Source organism: Papilio xuthus, unplaced genomic scaffold (assembly GCF_000836235.2).
Source record: "Papilio xuthus unplaced genomic scaffold, Pxut_1.1 DF826961.1, whole genome shotgun sequence".
Lineage (NCBI taxonomy): Eukaryota > Metazoa > Arthropoda > Insecta > Lepidoptera > Papilionidae > Papilio > Papilio xuthus.
In genome coordinates, this window is record NW_013531688.1 from 1,282,981 (window position 1) to 1,307,193 (window position 24,213).

At 34.5% G+C, this 24,213-nt stretch overlaps 2 protein-coding genes across 2 annotated transcripts; both read left to right on the forward strand.

Annotated features, from left to right (window-relative positions):
* The first annotated feature begins 4,500 nt into the window (after positions 1-4,500).
* LOC106120004 (zinc carboxypeptidase-like) lies at positions 4,501-8,516 on the forward strand. Its single transcript, XM_013315158.1, has 6 exons — positions 4,501-4,819; positions 5,352-5,760; positions 6,199-6,319; positions 6,529-6,749; positions 7,375-7,459; positions 8,231-8,516. Exons 1-6 carry the CDS (start codon positions 4,533-4,535, stop codon positions 8,497-8,499), a joined length of 1,392 nt encoding a protein of 463 aa, XP_013170612.1. The 5' UTR covers positions 4,501-4,532; the 3' UTR covers positions 8,500-8,516.
* An 818-nt stretch (positions 8,517-9,334) lies between these two features.
* Positions 9,335-12,495, forward strand: LOC106120346 (zinc carboxypeptidase-like). The gene is made up of 6 exons (XM_013315666.1): positions 9,335-9,633; positions 9,852-10,266; positions 10,346-10,460; positions 10,936-11,156; positions 11,253-11,337; positions 12,209-12,495. The coding sequence occupies exons 1-6, from the start codon at positions 9,356-9,358 to the stop codon at positions 12,469-12,471; spliced, it is 1,377 nt and encodes a 458-aa protein (XP_013171120.1). The 5' UTR covers positions 9,335-9,355; the 3' UTR covers positions 12,472-12,495.
* Positions 12,496-24,213: the final 11,718 nt, after the last annotated feature.

Below are 24,213 nucleotides of genomic sequence, written 5' to 3' on the forward strand. Positions count from 1 at the left end.
CAAACATTCGCATTTATAATAATTAGTAAGATTGTTTTTCTAACACACGTATTTTACATATTTTGTTAGAAAAATGTTATATACGATAAAAAAAAATCGTAAAGGAAAAAGGTTTCTAAAGTTATACTAACAGAAAGTACAATAAAGTTCACTCAAGAGTAAGTAATAATATACTTAAGCCTTAAGAAATTATTTTCAACTCTGATTTGCGACCGTAATTTTGTGATCCGGAAAGTCGTTAAACTTATCTCCGGGGAAAATAATGCATGCGGTAATGAATTTCCACCATCGAATTATTTGTACAAAACATATTGCCATCTCTCATATTCACTTTGGAAATAACAGAGACAATAATATGTTTCATGGATAACGTAGAACTTAATTTACGTACAGTCAGCTGCATTATTATATGTATAAAATTCATTGAAAACGTGTATAGACTTTCAGTTTTAACAATACGATTGTATACGGACGGATAACTTAATTCTAACTAATATTATAATATGAATGCGAAAGTTTAGATGGATAGATGGAGGAATGGATCACTAGAAGTACCAAACGGATCTTAATGAAATTAAATAAATATAGTCAGGAAGAACACATAGGCTACTGTTAGGAAGAAAATCCGAAAATGTGCCAGTGTATTGACGGAACACTAGCCTTACTCAGTCAGAGTGAATACTTTGGGGACATAAACGTCGACGTCGTCGATGTTCCCTCACTATTCATTCTGACACTGGACTTTGTAACGATAGCACGTCATTCGCGCCAAAATAATTCTAATTAATAAAGTCTATTTAAATTTATTTTTCTTCCGCGCGAATGGACGAAATCCAGTGGATACATATTTTTGAAACCGAAGGCGTAGACTTAAGCTTAATAAATGTTTAAGCGGCTGACTGTACATTATTTGTTTGAAACTAATAACCAATCATTGTTAAAACGTAGCATTGTTAACGTAAAAGTAACGTTACTATACTTATAAAATCCATAGTAGATGTCTATTATTTTCGTTAATAATTTTACTGGCGGACCAAGGAGTATATAATCGTTAAAAGAAAAACTTTACTAAGCCCTGTCCAATGTACCAAGGTCTTAATAACGTGAAAAGATATTAAAAAGGTTGCGCTGTGTCATGAAAATGTACCAAAATGGAAATTTAATGAATACTATTTTTTTACGAGAGCTCTTTACTTGGATTTTGCTTATTTTTGCCTAATCCCTAATTAAATAACAGCTTTACGGTTCCTTATTATTATGACTGAGATTTTATGAAGCATTTTTATTGCTAATTTTATGTCTAGATTGTTTCGTTTTCAATTATAATAAGTCAACCATAAGGTGATTTCAAATTAATAAAAATAATTAAAAGACGTAAAAATTTACCTTATAAATTATTAAAAAAACATCGCTAGCTTTTGTCTACGACCCCGCCTGCGCAGAATTAAAAAAAAAACGTTACATGCATCAGATGTGTTACTTGAGACTGTCATATATTTATACCAAATATCAATAAGTCTTGAACCCTTGCTTAGTTATCAAGTAAACATGTGAATCAAACGTAACCCAAGGGGAACGTACACATCCGAGATCATAGGTAGTATATGTGTTCTACCAGACTAGCTAGCCAAATTTCGTGTAGTTACAAATATCCATCCATATATCCATCCAAACTTTAGCTTTTATAATATTACTACCTGTCTCTCGGGACACCGACAGCGCGAAATTAAAAAATAGCATAATTAGTAACCTAAGTATTCTTCCAGACTTCTACATATGCCAAACTTCATCGAGATCGGCTCAGCCGTTCTGGAGATACCTTCAAACATCCATCTATCCATTTAAATATTCGCATTTATAATATTAGCAAGATAGTATGGAATAACTAACACTGTAGTGCATATAAACATAAATTAACTTCATTCGAAGACGCTTCCATTGTGATTCGTGCTAAATTCAAAATATCTAGTCGCAATCAATGTTAATACATAAACAAGCGACTGTCGCGACACCAATATCGTTAATAGTGGTTACTGATACAAAAGCCTTTATATAAAAGTTATAAGCTGACAGCGTATTTAATATTTTATTATTTTAAATCGACTCAAATCAAGTCACTCTGCACAGCCAAATACTGGCACAAAAGAACTGGCAATTTAAATAGGGTAGGTAATGATTTTTGAAACTTAAAGCGGAAGATTACTTTAAATATAACGAGATTTTTATTTTATTATATTGTAATTTATTTATTTATTTACAACATAGAAAACTTACAGCTATAATAATATTATTAACTCACTTCTCACTCTCTTCACTTATAACAATATTATATCTATAATGAGCAAACAAACAAGTATCGCAACTATTAAACTAATAATATATAACAATGTAGTTAAAAACTAAATTATAGTAGAACATTAATATTAATAGTAGCAGTTCACGTATACATTTTATTTGAAAAAGTCCAGTGTTAGGCAATTGTGATGATAATTTTAATTAGCTTGAGAAAATTAAAAAATAAAGAATAAAACGCCTTTGACTAAAACACGTCAGGGAGGAACGTGATTGCGGCATAGCGGCGCTCATAAAAAATAAAGAGATAGAAAGTGCGTAAAATAGCAAGAAATATAAAAAATAAATAATAAATACAATTTTTTATCATCGTCTTGCTAAGGCATTATAAAAACTAAGCACTAAATATCTATCTAGTAAACATAAATAATACTAACATTATTCTGGATTCTTTGGTTGATTGTTGTGATTATGGGAATTTTAAGGCGAACTCCTATAAACGCTTAATTCCCATAACTTGAGACATCGATTTATCGCGATATCCAGAGACAATAGCGCCATTATTCGTAGCCAAGCTAGTTAACAATGAACCAAACGCTGATTAAGCAGTTCCCTTAGGATCGTAAATTATTATGTTCCTAAGCAGCCTGCGGACAATCTTGAGTGCTGCCAACGAAAGCTGGTGATCAAAATGATTTAGTTATTCAACCGCTTATTATTTAATCAGTTCTATTTGTCTGGGACAATATATTACTTATTGATAGTGTAAGACAAATAAAATTATATGTACTTAATATTATAACTCAATGGAATAACAATCCTCTGGTATTGCTGATGTACACAGGCGCGTCTGTTATAAAAAAAAACAATAGAAAGTTATAAATAGAACAAAAGAGAATCTTACTAATATTATAAATGCGAATGTTTGGATTTATGGATGTTTGTTTAAAGTTATTTCCAGAACGGTTGAACGGATCTCGATGGAATTTGGTAGAGATATAGAACTTAGTCTTAAAGATCATATAGGCTACTAATTAAGTTTTTTTCTTTAATTCAGTGTAAACGCAGTCGCGGGCGATTGATAGTACAGCAATAAATGAATCGCCTTTGCCTTTTCAAATCTAACAAAAGTTACAAAAGCAAGATAAGTCGAAGAACTGTTACCTCTCAACTAAATATTATCATTACATGCGTAAATCGTGTTGTGACTGGTGACATCACAAAGCAATTTATGGTCATAAAACAGTTGTAAGGTTCCAGTCGGCGCACCAGGCGGACAGACCCCGGAAACATAATCGTACATAGATTTATATTCGGACCTTCTATACGCGAACGCTCGCATACACACTACTAAATCATCGGTATTTTTATTAGAGTTTGGTAATAATAATTTTGTGGTACACAAATATATGCATTTTAATATTGAATTGCGACTGTAATTTGTTTTTTTTTTCAAAATGATTAGTACCAAATTTAAATAGTAAGCAGAGAGTTGTTTTTATGTCGAACGACTTAATTAAATCTTACTAATATTATAAATGCGAATTTTTAGATGGATGCATAGATGGATGTTTGTTTGAAGGTATCTCCGGAACAGCTCAACGGATCTTGATGAAATTTGGTATAAATAAAGAACATAATCTCGAAGAACACATAGGATACTAATAAAGTTGTTTCTTAAATACGCGCAGACTGAAACACGGGCGCAATAGTAATTTATAAAAAAAATTGTAAATTACATTTCGATGGACTGGATTTCGTATTAAATAAATAAGCGTCGTTGGTTCAGTGTTCAAGCACTTGACTTGCAATCTGCAGGTCCTGGGTTCGAATCCCGCCATGTACCAATGTGTTCTTCGATTTCCGATTTACTTATGTACACTTATCCGACGTTCTTACGGTGAAGGTAAACATCATGATGCAACCTGCACATATCTGAGAAGAAATTCAAAGATATGTGTGAAGTCAACCAACCCGCACAGGGCCAGCATGGTTGACTATGGCCTAATCACCCTTAACTTAGGGTTAGCTCCGAGACCCTCGGTGGGGACCTATAATGAGTTGATGATGAATCAATCATTAATGTTTAGTTAGTTTTATATTTTAATGAATACTCAATCATTGTAAATATTATATCTTATACAGACTAGATTAGATTCGTATGGATTATGATAAAACTTAATAATACTTGCAAATTTGTAGTAACCTTCAAACTGATAGGACTGTAAAATAAAATTATAATGTTTTTAAAATTATTCATTATTTTATTATTAACTATAACTTTTGTAAATACAAATAAAGTTACTTTTAATGGCCATAGAGTGTACAAAGTGATTCCAAATAATGATAACGAGAAAGAAGTTGTTACTAATATACAAAAGCAAGGAATCGGTGAATTTTGGTTCGATCAATTCGATGTATATGATGGAGTTCGGATAACAGTTGCACCGGAGAAAATACAACAGTTTCAAGGTACTATGAGAAGACACAATATTGTATACAAAGAAATTATCGCAGATTTACAGCAGTAAGTATTTTTATTAAATCATGTTTCTTTTACATTTTACGGCTGCAGACGAAGAAGCGGCCAACTAATACGAAAATAGCAAAGCGACTGATACCCATTGTTATCTGCAATTGTAGATGCGTTGCCTTAGTTTAATTAACGGAGAACAGAATACACATAAAGAGGAAATTTCCCCTTCTAATACGTCCTCTTCCCCGTCTTGTCCACTAACGTTCCTCATAATTTTCTTTTAAGAAGAGACTGAGGACTAACTAGGCTTCCATCACATGTACAATTACTATTATGACTGTTTTTGCGTTAAATGCTATCACAGGCTCTTTCCATATCTTCTTTCTATTCTTTATTTTATCTAATCATTCCTAAATAGGTTAACGAAGCATGATATTTATCTAGTCTGATTTACCGAACAATGATATTGCAAAATTCCTGTTCTAAAAGAACAACGTATCTGTAAATCTCTTGAAGTAACAAAGAATTAATTAGACATTTTATAGTCCTTTTTATTGAATATTAACGGTCTTTCCTCGTTCAGGGTTATAGATGATCAACTGAAACCTGCAAGTCGTTCAGAAAGGAGCACCAGTTTCCTATCATTCAATTGGGACAGATATCACACACTCGATGAAATATACAACTGGCTTGATCAACTTCATGTTAACTATCCCAATATTGTGACTACTGTAGTGATGGGAAGATCAGTTGAGAATCGAGAGATTAAAGGAATTAAAATCAATTATAACCCAAATAGAAATAATACTTTAATTGGTATGATAGAAGGTACACTTCATGCTAGAGAATGGATAGTACCAGCTACAGCTACATGGATTATAAAAGAATTTTTAACTAGCACTGATCCAGAAATGCGAGCGCTTGCACAGAACATTGAATGGCACATTTTCCCAGTTGTCAATCCTGATGGATATGTCTACACTTTTACAACGGTAAGCATTTTGGTAATAAACATAGGAAATTACATTTAACACGAAAAAAACTGAGACTTTAAATAGTATCTTGCGTAGAATGTTAGATCAAACGACAATTTATTAATACATACAACTAGCAGTTGCCCGCGACTTCTTCACCGCAGAATTAGACAAAAAGTAACCTATATTATGCTCACGTGCTTCAGCTGCCTTCCTGTCCAAGTCTTGACAAAATCGGTCCAGCAGTTCTACAGATAACCCGCAACAAACGCGGCCTTGCGGACAGGCATACAAACAGATAGACAATTGGGTTTACGTTATCAGCTACGGAAATACATCACGTGTACGATTTATTTTATAATATATATTACATACAAACAAACCAATTTCATAAATATGTATAGATGACTTGCATTACTTTAAGAGTTTCATATATTTGGTAAATGACACTTCCAGCATAGAATGTGGAGAAAGAATCGCAGTACACGAAACTTCACCTCGTGCGCTTCAACGGGTGTTCATGACGACATGAGTAATGGAGTCGATCTCAATAGAAATTTTGATTTCGCATGGATGGGTAAGTTCAAAACAGTATTTGACAAACTCGATTTCAACACACAATTTCGTATGAAACTTTATAATACAGATCCCATAGTTCAATTTTACTAAATCATTTTATAGCGCAAAGCGTTTTTGTGCCAAAAAAAAGTATAAACGTTCCTTGTTTGATTAAATATAAGTTTGTAAAATGTAAGAAATAATTGTTTTTCTTCCATTTTTATGCAGAAATCGGAGCATCTGACAATCCCTGCACCAATACATTTGCTGGACCGTCTCCATTCTCAGAGCCTGAAGCTAGGGCTGTCGCTGATTACGTATTGATGCTAAACAATCAAGGAAGACTTATTTATTACTTCGGTCTTCATTCATACACTCAACTGATTGTTGTACCCTATAGTCATATTACAGCTGAAGAGTCTTCTAAATTAACAAATTACGCAGATATGGTTAGTATAACAGATTTTGATAATACACAGTTATAAAAAGCTGAATAAAATATGTTTATTAACTGATTAGCTGACGCCCGAGTTTAAAAAAAAAACTTCGGCCAAAATTAGGCCAAAACCATCCATACAATAAGACATTCTCATTTATGATATTAGTAAGAAGTAAGACAATAATACATATCGATGGTGATGACCTTGACTGTAGTATCTACCTAATTAATTATGTAATAATTGTCGTGTAAAGATACAGAAGACAGGCGTGAAGTGGAAGCAATTCCGCGTTTCGTCTGATGAGTGTGGCGGAGGCCTCATTTAGTCCTCTTTCCCTTCCCACTCTTTTTCTTATAAGGAAAGGATGGGAAGTGGAAGTGGACTTTCCGGATGAGAGGATGCATAGGAAGGGAAAATATTTTCTTTCTGTGCATCCTGTTCTCCGGCGATTAAAGGTAGGCAACGCATATGCAATTGCCTATGTCTATGGGCAGCGGTCGCTTCGCTATTTCAGCGATTTCAGGTGGCCGCTCGCTCGTTTGTCAACTTAGGAAATAAAAAAAAATACCATAGGCTTTAACTAGTAACCAGAAATGTTATGAACTAATTTTAAGCACATTCATTACGGTTGCAGTATGAAATTGCAGCAAGAGGTGCTGAAAAATTAAAGGAAAGATTCGGCACAGAATATAGAGTTGGAGTTTCAGCTGATATTATGTGTAAGTAGAAATAGTATTATTGTTTAAATGCTACAAAGTTGCAAGCAACAATTGTATTCTTACCACCAATCCTAAGAACATCCCAACAACAGTTATTTATTTAATCGACAAATAAAGAATACTAGCTGTCGCCCGCGACTCCGTTCGCGTGGATATATTATATAAAAAAAACTTAATATATAGATAAGTTAAATAAAAAGCAGCTCTTAAAGGCATAAATAAAAAAAAAAAATTAAATAAATTAAGAATAAATAGTATCCTATGTCCGTCTCCTGGCTATAAGCTACCTCCTCACCAATTTTCAGCCATATCGGTATAGCCGTCCTTGAGTTATAAATAGTGTCACTAACACGACTTTCTTTTATATATATAGACTAGCGGACCCGACAGACGTTGTCCTGTCTACACGTCTTTAATTTGAAAATTTGACACTGCGACGGTAGCGCCGTCTGTCGGATCCAATGTAGAACATTCCAAAATCAACAACTACAAATAAATTAAAAAACATTGTCCAGCGGACAAAATTGTGAATCTAAACCATTTCCAGATCCCCTTGAACACACACAAAAAATTTCATCAAAATCGATCCAGTCGTTTGAGAGAAGTTCAGTGACATACACACTCACAGAAGAATTATATGTATAAAGATGAAGCAAATAATAAAGGAAAAAGATCTGAGCTTCATTTCTTTTTAAAATTAGTCCTAGGATATTAAACGACCAAATATCATAATTTTGATTATGTGAAAATAAAAGAAAATATTTTTTTTAGATCCAATGAGTGGTACAAGCTTTGATTGGGTGAAAAACGTAACAGATGTTCCAGTATCATTTCTTATCGAGTTAAGAGACCTCGGTGAATATGGATTCCTTTTGCCTGCAAGTCAAATTATCCCTAATAATCTTGAAATCATGGACGCTCTATTAGAGATTGATAGAACGACCAGGCGATTAGGTTATTATTATTCTGGGACAAATAGCTTAATTTCTTCTATGACTTTGATTGGATTGTTAATTTTTGTTAAATTATTCGTAAATTAAATGTTTTGTTACTAAGATTTGTTTCCTTTTTCTATTACCACGTTTTGATTAACTTAAAACAAGCTGTCATACAAAATGTAAGTTTATTCTGATCTGAAAGCGATGTGTTCGTGAATTATATTGATAAGTTAATGTAACATTGTTTCTCACTTTAGATGGCGCTAGTAGGCGTTTTGTAAATATAAACATTTGTTGTTTGGAAAACTTACCGTAGGTTTCTGAGGCCAAAATCCCTGTTAAATCATAATTGTCATCTCTGTTTTGTCATAGATTTAAGACAGATGACGACATGTTTCCCGCGCAATTTTTGGTATCAGAAACCAATGGTTAATTTAAGAAAGAGATGGTAATTAGATAATGAGAACCTTCATAGATTTTGTTGGACTAATTATATATAAAAGAGCGTCGGTGGCTCAGGGGTCAAGCACATGACTTGCAATCTGCAGGTCCTGGGTTCGAATCCCGCCATGTACCAATGTGTTCTTCGATTTCCGATTTACATATGTACACTTATCCGACGTTCTTACGGTGAAGGTAAACATCGTGATGCAACCTGCACATATCTGAGAAGAAATTCAAAGATATGTGTGAAGTCAACCAACCCGCACTCGGCCAGCGTGGTTGACTATGGCCTAATTACCCTTAACTTAGGGAAGGCTCCGAGCCCCTCGGTGAGGACGTATAGTGAGCTGATGATGAATTATATCTAATCTGAATCCATAGATTTAATTTATTACATACCTCGACTGTTATAGATAATAAATAATCTTCAATGTTTCAGATAAGATATGATATGAAATCGATAATTTTGTTTATTATTCGATTTCTAATTTTATATAGTGCACGCTTCGCGAAAATGAGGTTAAGTTATTTTTTAATATTAATTAGTTGTGTATTAGTTAATTCATATAAGAGCTATGAAAACTACAAAGTGTATAACATAGTTCCATCAAATGAATCCCATGTTCAGATTTTAAGCGATTTAAGGAAAGATGGATATGAATATTGGACTGATATCATTGCTATTGGTAGTACAGTCAGGATTATGGTGCCACCGAATAAGGACGATGAATTTGTAGGATACTGTAAGACAGTCGGACTGGATCCAGTAGTTAGCATTAGCAATGTACAGAAGTAAGTAACTTTTACTAATAACCCTAAATGAAAGTATATTTTGACACTAAGAATGAAGTCTAGGTTAAGCAATTGCAGACTTTTCTTTAGGAGGAACAAGTTAACTGACGAATAATAAGATATTAAACATGTCACTTGATTATGAATTTTCGGCAAATATGCGAACATACTATGGAATGTTTGTAATAGTTTTCATAACTAGTAATTTCTATTTTTAGATTAATCGACGACCAGCTAAAACCCCACGGTCAAATTGATCGTAGCAATAGCCTTGGTTCTCTTAGCTGGACCAGATACCACACACTCCAAGAAATTCACACCTGGCTAGATGAACTTGCAGAAAGGTACCCTAATATTGTTACACCAGCAACGATAGGATTTTCAACAGAAAGACGTCGAATCAAAGGTGTTATAATAGATTTTAAACCTGGCCAAAGAGGAGACTCACCACTTATTGGAATGATAGAAGGAGGTATACACTCACGAGAATGGATATCTCCTGCCACGGTTACTTGGATTATTAAGGAATTCTTGACCAGCACTAACAGCGAAGTAAGAAATTTAGCAGAGACTTTCGTTTGGCATATATTTCCGGTTGTGAACCCTGATGGATATGTTTATACTTTTTCGGATGTAAGTATCGATTTTTTGGTAATTATATTAATAACACAGCATTTTCCTATCTTTTTAATTTTATTTTTTAAATCAACAGGATCGTATGTGGAGAAAGAACCGAAACCCTGCCAATTACGTGAATTGTACTAATGTTGCCAATGATTTGAGCAATGGCATCGACCTCAACCGCAATTTTAATTTCCTTTGGATGAGTAAGTACTTCTTTTCTGCCACCAAAAGTGTAGCGAGATCCTTTGAGCCAGTGTTTTGTACGTGAAGTTGCATCAAGGGCTACGTACAGCTATCAGTAAAAACAAGAGCAATGTCCAAAATATTATTTTATTATGGTCATCATCCAATTGGTCCAAGAGTTTGAGCGTGGAGAAGTAACAAACATATTCACTCTCACAAACTTTCGCATTTAATATATTAGTGTGATTGCTACAATAAGGGTTGCGCGGGTTAGAGATCTTTTTTGAAGAGGTATGCAGCAAAAACTAATTAGGAACCACGACTAACTCGATCACTGATGATAGGAGATTAAATTATTTATGTTTATATACACTTATATACATAAGGTCCACTACTTGGTAAAGAACGGAGCCTAACCGCTTCGTTTCAATATCGATCAGTTGCTCAATCGATTAATGCTATTAATCATTATGTAAAAATATCTTTTAATTTTAGCAACCGGTGCTTCATCTGATCCATGCATGCAGACGTTTGCCGGTGCATCAGCAGGATCTGAATCGGAGACACAAGCGATATCCAACTACGTTTTGACTCTAAAGCAGACTGGAAACTTTATCTACTACTTCGCTTTCCATTCTTACTCTCAGATGATCCTTGTTCCCTACAGCCATGCTTCTGGTAGTCAGGTCCTTGAAGCGGAGAACTACGCGGATATGGTAAGAAATTAAAGACGAAGGATTGAAGTTAATTTTCTAGATTTCACATTAATATTTATATTAGGATTACAATAAAGTTGTAAATTTTGCTTACAGTTCGAAATCGCTATCCGTGGGGCAGACAAACTCACTGAAAGGCATGGTACACACTATACCGTTGGGACATCGGCTGATATTTTATGTGAGTTTTTTTATTTATAGTTTCTCTTATCAAGCAAAAATATGCAGCCAGGAGCTACAAAATTGAATAAGCAAGTTTGGACATTTGACAGGAGTACCATCTTCTCCATCTTCGGGACTTTACCCATCAGACTGATTTCAACAGCGTAATATGGAGTCAATGTAAATAATTTCGTAATCATGGATTATACATTTACCAATACTACATAAATGCGGATTCTTTATAGATAAAAATTAATCTTTAATATTTAAAATGGATTTCATTAATCTATGTTTTGTCGCGACGGATAATATTAACCTTCGGAGATAATTCTTGGATATTAGAAACTTAATATCGTTGGAAAAATAATAGAATTAGTAACAACCATGTTGAGAGCGTCGGTGGCTCGGGGGTCAAGCACTTGACTTGCAATCTGCAGGTCCTGGGCTGGAATCCCTCCATGTACCAAGGTGTTTTTACATTTCCGATTTACATATGTACATTTATCCGATGTTCTTACGGTGAAGGAAAACATCGTGACGCAACCTGCACATATCTGAGAATAAATTCAAAGATATGTGTGAAGTCAACCAACCCGCACTTGGCCAGCGTGATTGACTATGGCCTAATCACCCTTAACTTAGGGTTGACTCCGAGCCCCTCGGTAGGGACGTATGACGCTGATAATGATGTGAAGCACGTATCACATACGCTAATAGACGATGCGCTACAATAACTTCTTAGAAAACTTTTCTAAAAACCACTAACCTAGTAAAACTTATAAGGGTTTTGAAAAAGTTAGCAATAGTCATCCTTTGAATCTGTACAAACACTTATATATGTTTAAGCAAATGAATTTTTTTGAAGTTGTAAATATATCAAATCTTTACAGATGAAGTCAGTGGTTCAAGTTTCGATTGGGTTAAAGGCGTTGCTAAGATACCTATAGTGTATCTGTTTGAATTACGCGATGTCGGTGAATACGGATTCCTATTGCCCGCTGAGCAAATCATTCCTAACAATGAGGAAATTGTCGACTGCCTTCTCGAAATGGATAGAACGACCCGACGTATTGGATACTATTCCAGTGCTGGTTCTATGACAAGTTCGATAGTCATAGTATTGATAAGTACTGCTATACTTATTTTGAAATAAATTTAATTAAAATTGTTAAACATATTTCTAGAAGTTGTCTTTTATTTGTAATTATACCAGATATATTTTGTTGTTGTGTGCATCCTCTCCTCCGACGATTAAAGGTAGGCAACGCATATGCAATTGCGTATGTCTATGGGCAACGGTCACTTCGCTATTTCAGCGATTTCAGGTGGTCGCTCGCTCGTTTGCCACCTTATGATATAAAAAAATATCATCCTCCAAAGGATTGCGAATCAAAAACACAAAGGAATGATTTTACAATATAGTTTTTCCAACCATAACTACGGCTGTGATACCAACTATCAAAGTCTTGATCATCAAGGAAACTCAACTGTTTAAAATATTCCAACTACTTCTAATGGTAGTCTTATCAATATCATAAATTCTAATATTTGGATGCATGGATGGATGTACGGATGGATGTATTTTTATATGATGGAAACTCCAGAACGGCTGCGTGAATCTTGCTGAAATTTGGTATAGATGTAGAAAATAGTCTGGAGAGACACATAGACAATTAAGTTTCTTTTTTATACCATGCGGACGGAGTCACGTTCGACAGCTAGTAGACTGTATAAGGTATTATAAAAGATTGATTTCAAATATTCTGTGCTACTACATTGGTTAAACAACATTTTAGCAGTTTAAGAGGTAACATTTTTACTAAGTAGTGTTGAATGTTTAAATTTTGAATTCGTGTCAATAAATATTTTGAAAACAAATTCGTTAAAATCAGACATCAAGCAATATTTCTCAGGACAAAATGTATCTGTAATTAACAGAGGTGATTTAGCAATGCAGAGAACTTTTACTGCCCCCGTGGGACTTGCAGTGGATAAGGGATCATTTATTTTTACTGACACAAACATCATCCAAGCTACTGTTTACATGCTAACAATCTTGCTAAGTAACTAAAAATAAAGAAAAAATATATGAACACTAATATTTTTTAATCTTTGTATAAGTAAATAAAACATGAATAAAATTCTAAATTGTTGATTAACTTGTTTTTATTTTTATATTCATAAATCATGTAATCTAGCATCGATAGTAATAGAAACTTGCCAGTTATATCAGTTCCGACATCGGCTGAAAAGACAGATCAGGTACTAGCAACACCACCTAGATAGCTGGCATTCCAAAAAGATACGATTTTCGAACAATTTCCTGCCTTACACAACCGCGTTGTGCAACTGTCTGTGGTCTGCGGTTCCCAACTGGTATGACTTCGGAACCTTCAAGAAGCAAGCGTATCTATTTCGAAAAGGACAGCAACGCATCTATAAGTCTTCTGGTGTTGTATGTCCATGAATTTCAGTGCACACCCTTCTAGCCGCACGTTTGCACTCTTGTCTCATTGTTCGAATAAAGTTGGAGTATAAATAAAAAAAAATCAAAATGGAACAATAAAGCTATATAAAATTAGATAAAAATAACTTCGTAATGGGGCACCGGATGATGTGAGTACGGTTGACAGTAAATTGTAAATAATAATAAATAACGTCCACCCCCAAAAACGTGACGCGTCACTGAAATCAGACGTCACGGTGGCGAGGCCACAAATCATAACGCACACCAATTTGAGACACTTAGAACAGGAGATGGAGAGGACTCGTATTTAACTATAAAATATTTTTTTTTGTTAATTTTTTTGTGTATTTTAAAACTGAATTTGTGATACCATAACCATCGATAATTTCAAGCTTGTGGACTTCAATTTCAACGAAAGGGTCATTTTACGTTAATTACCACTGATATCCATGAACAACTGCAACCTAAACATATTGTAACCAATCAAGCATATGCATACAAATGAATAAGAAAAATCGGTAAGTATATGTCTTTTTTCTTTTCTTTTTTTTTGTTTTAAAATATTAGCAGATTTTTTTTGTAAATTTACTAATATTTCTTTTACCATTCCAACTAAGCTCTAGACTTGTGCTAGGATATGGTTTACGACAATAGTCGAATGGCGGGATTCGAACCCCCGACCTCATGATCAGAAATCCGTACCTTTAACCATTATGCTAATGACATTTTTAAAATGTCGCCATTTCATTCGTTTTACGGAACGAAGAACGGTAAAATACTTCTCATTAATTATAAGAATAAACATAGAACATACAAAAAAATAATTATAAAAGTCAATAACTAGCTTCTCTATTCATGTCTCTGTTTCTACAATATTTTCAATTTGTATGTTAATGTTTGGTAACGATTCCTTTTATGTCTCTATTTTAAGATTTCCCATAATTATTACGACGTAAAGGATTCATCCATACAAATGTTACAAATGCGAAAACAACGCTGTCTCTCTGTATATCCTTCTTTCACGCAAAAACTACTAAACCGATTTAAATGAAATTTGGTACACTGATAGTTTAGAGCCTGAGAAAGAACATAGGCTACTTATTTATTATTCTATGAGAACGAAGTCGCGGGCACAGCTAGTAACTAATATTGTAATACTCGAAACGTATTTTATGACAAAAAATTTACCTTAAATTGACCATTCTCGCCGTACTGGTAATTAAATATTAATCAATCAACTATAAGAACACTAATAAGTGCGTCGGTGGCTCAAAGGTCAAGCACTTGATTTGCAATCTGCAGGTCTTGGGTTCAAATCCCGCCATGTACCAATATGTTTTTCGATTTCCGAATAACATATGTACATTTATCCGACGTTCTTACGGTGAAGTAAAACATCGTGATGCAACCTGTGAAGTCAACCAACCCGCACTTGGTCAGCTTGGTTGACTATGGCCTTTAACTTAGGGTAGGCTCCGAGCCCCTCGGTGGGGACGTATAGTGAGCTGATGATGATGATGATGGCTATTTGCACATAAAAATATTTAATTTATATGTAGTTAATTTATGATTAACATATGTAATTAACACAAATATTGTATGAATTTATAACACAATTAATTAACCTAATTATTCATTTTGAGTTAATTACGTACCACAGATTAAAATTAATTACGCAACTTAAATCTTCGCTAATTAAACTTATTGTTGCGATATATTTACACTGAAGGACTCGGAGTCTACCCTTAGTTAAGGGTGACTAGGCCATAGTCAACCACGCTGGCCAAGTGCGGGTTGGTTGACTTCACACATATCTTTGATTCTCTTCTCAGATATGTGCAGGTTGCATCACGATGTTTTCCTTCACCGTAAGAACTTCGGATAAATGTACATATGTAAATTGAAAAACACATTGGTACATGGCGAGATTCGAACGCAGTATCTGCTGATTGCTAAATTGCTTAACCCTTCAGACTTCAGAAATAAAATCATAAAAAGAGGTTTTTTTTTAAATACGATACACAACCGGACGTTAGACTTTCTTAGAAACAATACCGTGGGTTTCTGAGATAAAAATTCCCGTCTGCTTTAATTGCATACCCTAATTATAGTAATTCATTTTACTTTCTTATCCATTAGTGTTCAAAAACATTAACAATAAAGTATTCATTCGTAGCGTAACTCGCGCCGTGACCGTCTAAACTCTTTTTCAACCCATCTTCACCACCATCCATCATTCCAAAGTTGTTAATGAGCTAAAAGTAAATATTTTCTTTAAAGTAATTTACCCTTACACCAATATATCAAGACCTACCATTATTAATATTTATTGCGAGCTCCCAGGTCCGAAGATAGTTGGATGACCAAATTACAATGAACCGTTTTGTCGATTGTTTTCCTTAGATTCTCGGATCGTGTTCGTTGGTCGATTTTCTATTTTTAACATCGACACGTTTAAGTTTTAAACTATTATAAAAGCCATAAACAAGTGACATAGTCGTTCATCGAAGCATTAAAATTTTATACGAGAAAAGTTATTTTCGACAAAACGGATGCTAATTTGTATCTATTAGAGGTGATCATCAAAGGAGCCATTAAATTATGACGAGGAAAATTTTATTTCGTTAAAAAAATGGACAAATGGTTTGTTGACATATTTTAGTTGTAATAAAATACTCTATTAAAAAAAACTGTTAGCGTTATCATTAATGTCATATAAACACGTATTTATTTATAACTAGGGATCGCCATATTGCCCGCCGAACGGGTGGCCGATGAGGCTGAAAACTTCTGGTGTGGCGGCTACGGACAGGTCAACGCAGCATGGCATCCCGCAAGTTAGACCGATGACGTCAAGGATGCGGGGGACCGATAATCGTTGCGATCTTTAGGGGTGGCCTATGCCAGCCGTGGGCGTCATCTGGCTGAAGAGAAAGAGAGAGATGGCCTATTGTTCGAAATTGGAACATAATTTTTTTTTCTATTACTGGTCGCCTGCGTCTTTACGCAGGATATAAAAGAAAAAGTAACAGACATAAAAAGTGGTACAAAGTTATCGTTTTACGAATGAATATAATAATGATGGACTTATTTGATAAATGGTGGTAATACTCAATTGAACTCATAAAATATACTAAAGTACAAAATACGTGGACTAATTATTTGTTAAAATATTTGTATCGTTACTCAAAACCACCATTCCACATTTTACTAGTCAACACGAATTATTAGGTTGTGTGCGTAGTGTAATAAATTTAAATATGAATTTATATTTAAAATTACAAAAGTATTCCAATAATCGAGCGTCGGTGGCTCGGTGGTCACTTGACTTGCAATCTGCAGTTCCTGTGTTCGAATCCCGCCATGTACCAATGTATTTTTCGATTTCCGATTTACATATGTACATTTATCCGACGTTCTTACGGTGAAGGAAAACATCGTGATGCAACCTGCATATATCTGGGAAGAAATTCAAAGATATGTGTGAAGTCAACCAACCCGCACTTGGCCAGCGTGGTTGACTATGGTTTAATCACCCTTAACTTAGAGTGGGCTCCGAGCCCCTCGGTGGGAACGTATAGTGAGCTGATGATGATGATTCCAAAAATGGTAACTATTGACCTAAATTAAAAAAAATAATGATGGTTTATGAACTTTTTCCGTGCGTTTTCACTGCCGGAATAGTAGTGTAAAAATTTACTATCTATATTAATTTGTTATTGTACGTCTATTCCCGAGGAAACTTACTTATTTTTTCACACTATGACAAACTTAACCATTTTAGTAGATTGAAACATAAAGAACGAGCGATAAAAGTAGAAACTTACCTTAGAAACTGTCTTGGCAGTTTGCCGAGATAAGACTAGCGGGATGGAAAAATAGCCAACTTGTCTTTTAATACGATAACACGTTTACAGTGAAAACAAAAAAAAAATCTACATTCCTGCCAAACACGTCGCCTGAACAAATGTAATTTTATTGAAAAAAATAAAATCGCTCCGCGTACCGCTTCAGCTTATTAATGTAACCGCAGCTTTTTATCTGTGAACCAATGGTGGAAAGTCAATTTTTTTTACGTAGCCACATTCTTTGCGCGCTCGGGGACCACTAAACGCCATTTCTGGTAATTATGTGAAAGTTTGTGACTTCCTTTTGCATTCCGGTAAAACGTATTTTTTGTGACATTAAAATCTTCTGCTCCAATTCCCTATCCGTTAATTATTTCGACTAAACTGAATCTGTTGAACTAATAACACAAAACCATGTTGCCATGTGTTAAAGACAAGCAGTTTTTATACGTATGCGTACCTTGTCTTGTACCTTTATCAGGCATAATATAGATTGGGTAATATATTTTTGGACATTAATAAATCTACCAATAACTTAAAATTATACAAACTTTCGTGAGTCATCATAATAAATTGATTTAAAAAGGACTGAACACTCACGTATATTTTTCCGGTAGCGGCACCGACTAGTTTCGAGCCCATCGGGGGCCCTTCATCAGGATGAGTGGTACTAGCATTATTTCGCGGTCGTGCGAATTGTAATTCCGTAGTATTGTTTGTAAATAGGGTCAAAATTATTACGTAATAAAGAGTTATTTGGATTTTTGTTTTGACACACTAAACGTGTTAATTACTGTTTGTATTCATTACTCTTTATACCGGGTAAGCAGCTGTGGGCCATTAACGAACCGGTGAGTCGTCAGCCTCACCAGACACGCACCTATTCTGGAACCGGAAAGCGATCTTCCTCACCACAGTAACACGAACCGTCAAAGAAACAAAACTAACAAACGCTACGGATAATTGATGGGGAAACGACGTCCCATTTCGTCAGCTGTCTACAGACGATGACATCCGAGATGACATTACTAATTTTAGACCTCACGATACGATATCGTTACGTTGTCGTTAAATAAAACATTAAATATAATTAGAATATACCTTTTTTTAGATGTATTCAAGAGATGAATCAAATTACACTGACATTTCAATTAAACTCCAATTGAAATAGTAAAGTATGTTTCTTTTTTTGTTCATAAAACAATCAGAGGCTGTTTTTAAATTGATTGAGTACTGTTAAAATCAATAAATGCTTTTGATGACTTCTTGAGGAGAAGATGACTGAATAGTTATTATACTAGTTTAGTATTATATATTTTTCTTCGTGCATTGTTACGATGTTATAAAAATCGTGTATAGTAAATGAGATTTTTAATAACTTATGACAGTTGAAATGTTCATCTCTGATATTTGTTGTGAAAGCTTTTAGTCTTAGAACATCAAAACGAATATTCAAATAGTTAAAATGTATTTAGTTCCGTGTCAAAATGTTAATATTGTAAAGGACAGTATAGTAGCTAAAAATACAGAAGCTGCCGAAATAGATTTATTCTTAGCAAAATTCGTTACCAAAATTGTTTCTAATATCCCGCTCTTGTCCCAGAGCCCCGATGTCTATTTCTATTTATTCGTCTTAGTCGTCACCTCATCCATGTTTTCATCCAGGGGCTCGGAGATTGCCTAAGTTAGGGGCTATAGGCTATAATCAACCACGCTAGCCGGTGCGGGTTAATTTCATTCATATCTTTGAATGTATTCGCTGATATGTGCAGATTACATCACGATGTTCCACTTGACCGTAAAATCGTGGGATAAATGTACATGTGAAATTTTAAAACCGAAATTGGGATCGAACCTGGATGTGTAGCTTACGGTCCAGTCCGGTCAAGTGCTTAAGAACTGCGACTTCATCACTCTTTTCTATTTAATGTACATTTGTATTTTACTGGGAGTTTCTTTATCTACCACCTGAGTCGATGTTTAATGAATGTATGAAATACTTTTTACTCCAGAAAAGTGGTTACCATCTTTCCTAATAGTATGTTGAATGGAAGAAAAATGCAAAAATATTTGTTGCTTTGTATAATTTTAAAGCAATTTCTTTTGAGCGTTCAGAAAATATTTTCTGTTAGATGCATACTTTAAGATGGATCTTATTCCTTAGTGGCTAATTGAAACAAAGCTCGCTTTATAAAAGAGAAAAATTGCTTTGATTCGAGCCAGTGCTTTACAAAGGGAATTCAACTTCAGTAGCTTTTGCTTTGAGGTAATAGTATTTAAATAAAATAGTCTAAAGGTACATTTGATGCAATAATGTTTTAAATGTATTTAATAATAGCCAGTATTGGTTGAGTCATTTTTTTCGTTACTGTATGTTTTCACAGTCGAAGCACAAAGTATTCTGGGATAAAGCAGAGAAAAAAAAATGATTTGTGCAATGGTACCCGCAATGGGAACTGAGCACATGTAACTATATTAAAGAGAAGAGAATGATTATATTTCTGAAACAATTGAATGTTAAAAAAACCAGTCAGAAAGAAATCGTAAGAAACGAACGAACTTGTACAAAATAGGATATCAGTTGTACTTCTCGTGAACTATGTGTAGAATACACATTTAAAAATGTACAAACACGCAACATAGTAGCAAAAGCAACTTACGGATGTTATGTATGGTCAGTAGAGGAAATCCTTTCGCTGACGACATCCGCTCTATAGAATAGAATGTTTTACGTATCTTAAAAGAACATAAAGCGATACATGAGAACATATTGCTTACTACTTCCAGACATTTATAAATTGTAGAACAACATTTTATGGAAATCATAATTTTGGTACATTCATCATCATCATTTTCATCATCATCATCATCTGAGGCGCTACACTCGCAGGTGATAAGGTCAAGTAAATTTCTTCACACCGGTCTAATGTTGGCTTTTTGTATCCAGCTCTTAACGCCGATATTTTCGAGATCGCACTCAACGTCATCTAGCCATCTTCGGTCTACTGCTCTACCTCTATCCTTATCTCCAATAGGCGTAAAGAAACTCTACAATCCATCTGTGCGATGTGTCCCGCCCACCGCAGACGTCCAATTTTGATGACCTCGACAATGTTTGGCTCTAATGGATCTTGGCACTAGGTACATTCATAGTATCATTATTTACTGGTTTGTTTACATATGATATACTATTGTTGTTAACAACAAATCAACAGTAATACTCCATTACCGAGTCATGTCAAGTCACTCCAGCCTATTGACAGATGATGCCATTTCTGCCGGGAATCGAAGTCGGAGCACCACTGGGGGAGCGAACCTAACGATCCGTATGATTTATTACTGTCATTTCCCACAATTCCGGAATCTAAAAGGGGAAATATTCCATTCCTATGCTATTCGAATTCAGTCTATTGATGCTACATATAAATTATAATTTCAGTCAGTGTATAAATGTCGGTTATTATCTTTCGGTTGTGAGTTAATAAAGAAAAGGATCTCATACTTGTTTCGTAATTGCGTTTTTGAACAATTCACTCCCCTACGTAATAAACTTTTCTTGTGCAAGAATTGTTTTATTGTTATCGGTAATTATGAATGACATTCCATTGTGTTTGTTAAACTTTATTAATGAAATTGTGCTTGCGAAATATTAAGTTAATTAATATGAAGAATTTGTATTTAATTTGTACTCAAGTTACACTCGACTAGCTGTCGCCGGCTACTCCGTTCGGCATTAAAAAACTTAGTAGCCCATAGGCTAATAGGATGACATATCTTCTTCCAAACTTTGATCTATATCTCTGCCAAATTTCATCAAGATCCGTCGAGCTGTTCCGGAGATACATATACCCGTCTACATCCGTCCATCCATTTAAACTTTCGCATTTATAATATTAGTAAGATTCAGTTCTTATTATTTTTTTTATATTGGTGGGTATTGTTTTTTGATGATGTTTTTTTTTCCAGTTAAGTTTATTCTTGTTACCACTTCTTTCGAATATTCTCCCATTTTTTTACCTTAATTACAATATCGCTTCTTCTTCTTCTCCTCTTCTTCTTCTTCTTCTTAATTTTTGCTTCTCCTTTTTCTGGCGTGGTAATCATATTTTTCCCTATTATCATTATGTTTTTTCCTGTACTTTAAATCCTGCATATATTCCTCCATTTCATAAGCATATTTATATCGCTGTTCTGTGACAATTGTTAAATAATGTGCATCCGAAATAGCTTTCGATTCGATTTATTTGCCATTAAAAATTTATAACCCTTCTGTTCATGTTATGGTGCAACAAAAAGGTTGTAACTTTTTTATTGCATGTAGTCGAAGCGATATCACGAGATCAAACAAATTTTAAAACTGTAACAAAGATTGTCCGTTCTGGATGCAGGCACAGGACCTGTCATCGTGGCGAGCTTTAGGGAAAGCCTATGCCCAGCAGTGGGCGACTTATGGCTGAGAAAGAAGAAGACGAACAAAGATTAATTATCTTACTCATATTATAAATGCGAATGTTTGATTTGATGTTTATTTGTTAGAATGTATCTTTAGAACAGCTGCTTGAATCTCGCTGCAATTTGGCATAGATGTAGAACATAGCCTAAAAGACCACATAGGCTAATTAAGTTTATTTTTAATTGCACGATGATTTCGAGGGCGACAGCTATTATATAATTTCAGAGTAACTGTTAAAGCTAGTTATAAATACTTTATTTAGCATAAATACTTCATGCAAACACAGCCATGTAATAAATTTAAGCATCAATCGTTGAACAAAGTATTACATTAATTTGATACTTCGCTTTACAATATTCGCCGTTAACATCGCTGCCAAAATTTATGTGGCAACTTTGAAAACATAATTAATTGGCACTTTAAACAAAGTTCGTAACTCTGTCAACAATTTATACACAAAGACATCTGAGATAAAACCCCAAGTATCTTTTCGTTCCATAATTAATTTTCGCAAGGATTATTAATAAATTATTATCATAAACAAAGTTTGTCGTGCCTCCGTCGATTCCTTTGTTTTTCTTGGCCGTGGTTTTTTATACGGTATTGTGATACTGAGGCTTTTCTTCCCCTTAATGGTGCGGCGATCTCGAAATCTGATTACGGTTGTTTAAATTACGTGATAACTTTTTTATTGTTTTTTTTTTGCTTCAAGGTCTACTTTTTCCTTGATAAGGTAACCTTAAATATAAAAAAAGATGGCGCGATTGAATTTCTACTTTACCTTAATGTCATAAGAAGTAATTTTAAATAGCAAAGGAAGTCTTAATTTAAGATTTTGCTTCTAGTTTAACGTATTACTTTACGTTTCATTTTAATCACACTACTGCTAGTTATCTAGCTGTCGTCCGCGTATGTGTTCGCGAGGAGGTTCTTCCAGACTATGTTCTACACCTATGCCATATTTCAGCGAGTTCCATGCAGCCGTTTTGGTGATATCTTCAAACAAACATACATCTCTACATTCAAATGTTTAGCATTTATAATATTAGTAGAATTCAAATAGCTACTTAAAAAACGACGTCTTTTGAAAACAATTTAAGTTACATCTTTAAAAGCATTACAAAACAAGCATTGAAATATGAAACGTTCTTTTCATTGTTATTACGGACTTTCGCAAATGTCAAGCAGTGTTCGCTTTTCATTTCTATGGCTCATTGTACCGCACAGAGTATTGAATAAGTTTTTATGTTATGTATTTCATGTTCAAAATTATTTTACTGTAATTTCAACCAAGCTGCCCTTATCCCTACTGAGGTTCGGCATAGTATGTACTCCTCCATACATCTCTATCAGCCGTCGTATCTGAATTTACTTTCTTGTGCATATCTTTCACACAATCCATCCATACTTTCTTTGTTATGTAATGTATTTATATTAAAACTTGATTCATTTCACAATTTATCTTGTATTAAATAATTTTTGTATTCTGTTTTTTTTAACTCACAGTGACTGACAGTTGGCGGTACAATTTAGCTTAGGAGTAATTTCGTATTTTCTAAATCTTGGGCTTTTGTAAAAGCAGGCAACACAATCTGTTGGGTTAGCTAGGGTAGTTATGGTCCCGGTTTATTCGATTGGAGACTCCGGGGCCCTCGAAATCCCACTTGAAATTAGACACCGAGGGTTTAAGTCAGTACGAACCTTTTTTTTTTTTTTTTTTTTTTTTCAGAGGGGAATGCTTTATGCATACTCCGCGCCCCGGGGGGGACGCGGTAGTTATGTGGGATTCTCTTCCGGATGGGAAGCATACCCACTAAACCCCTCTGTTCCTCCATCGCATCGGGACGGGACCACGGGCACGCTTTCGCTCTCGTCCGCGGCCCAAGTCAGTACGAACCTCACGTAACTGTGTTTTTCCTCCAAAAAGCAGAGTACCTTACGAAAATTTCCATCCTGATACCAAATAAAAAGGTTAGTAGTACATATTCGTTTTTAAATAAAAATCTCTGTATTAAAGTAGCTACTCTGTACGAATGAGTTTTAGTTTGAAAGTTGTGAAGCGTGGGTGATTGTTCTGCGGAAACTTATGAGCGGCTCGCATGAGAGATGCTTTGTCTTATAACTTGT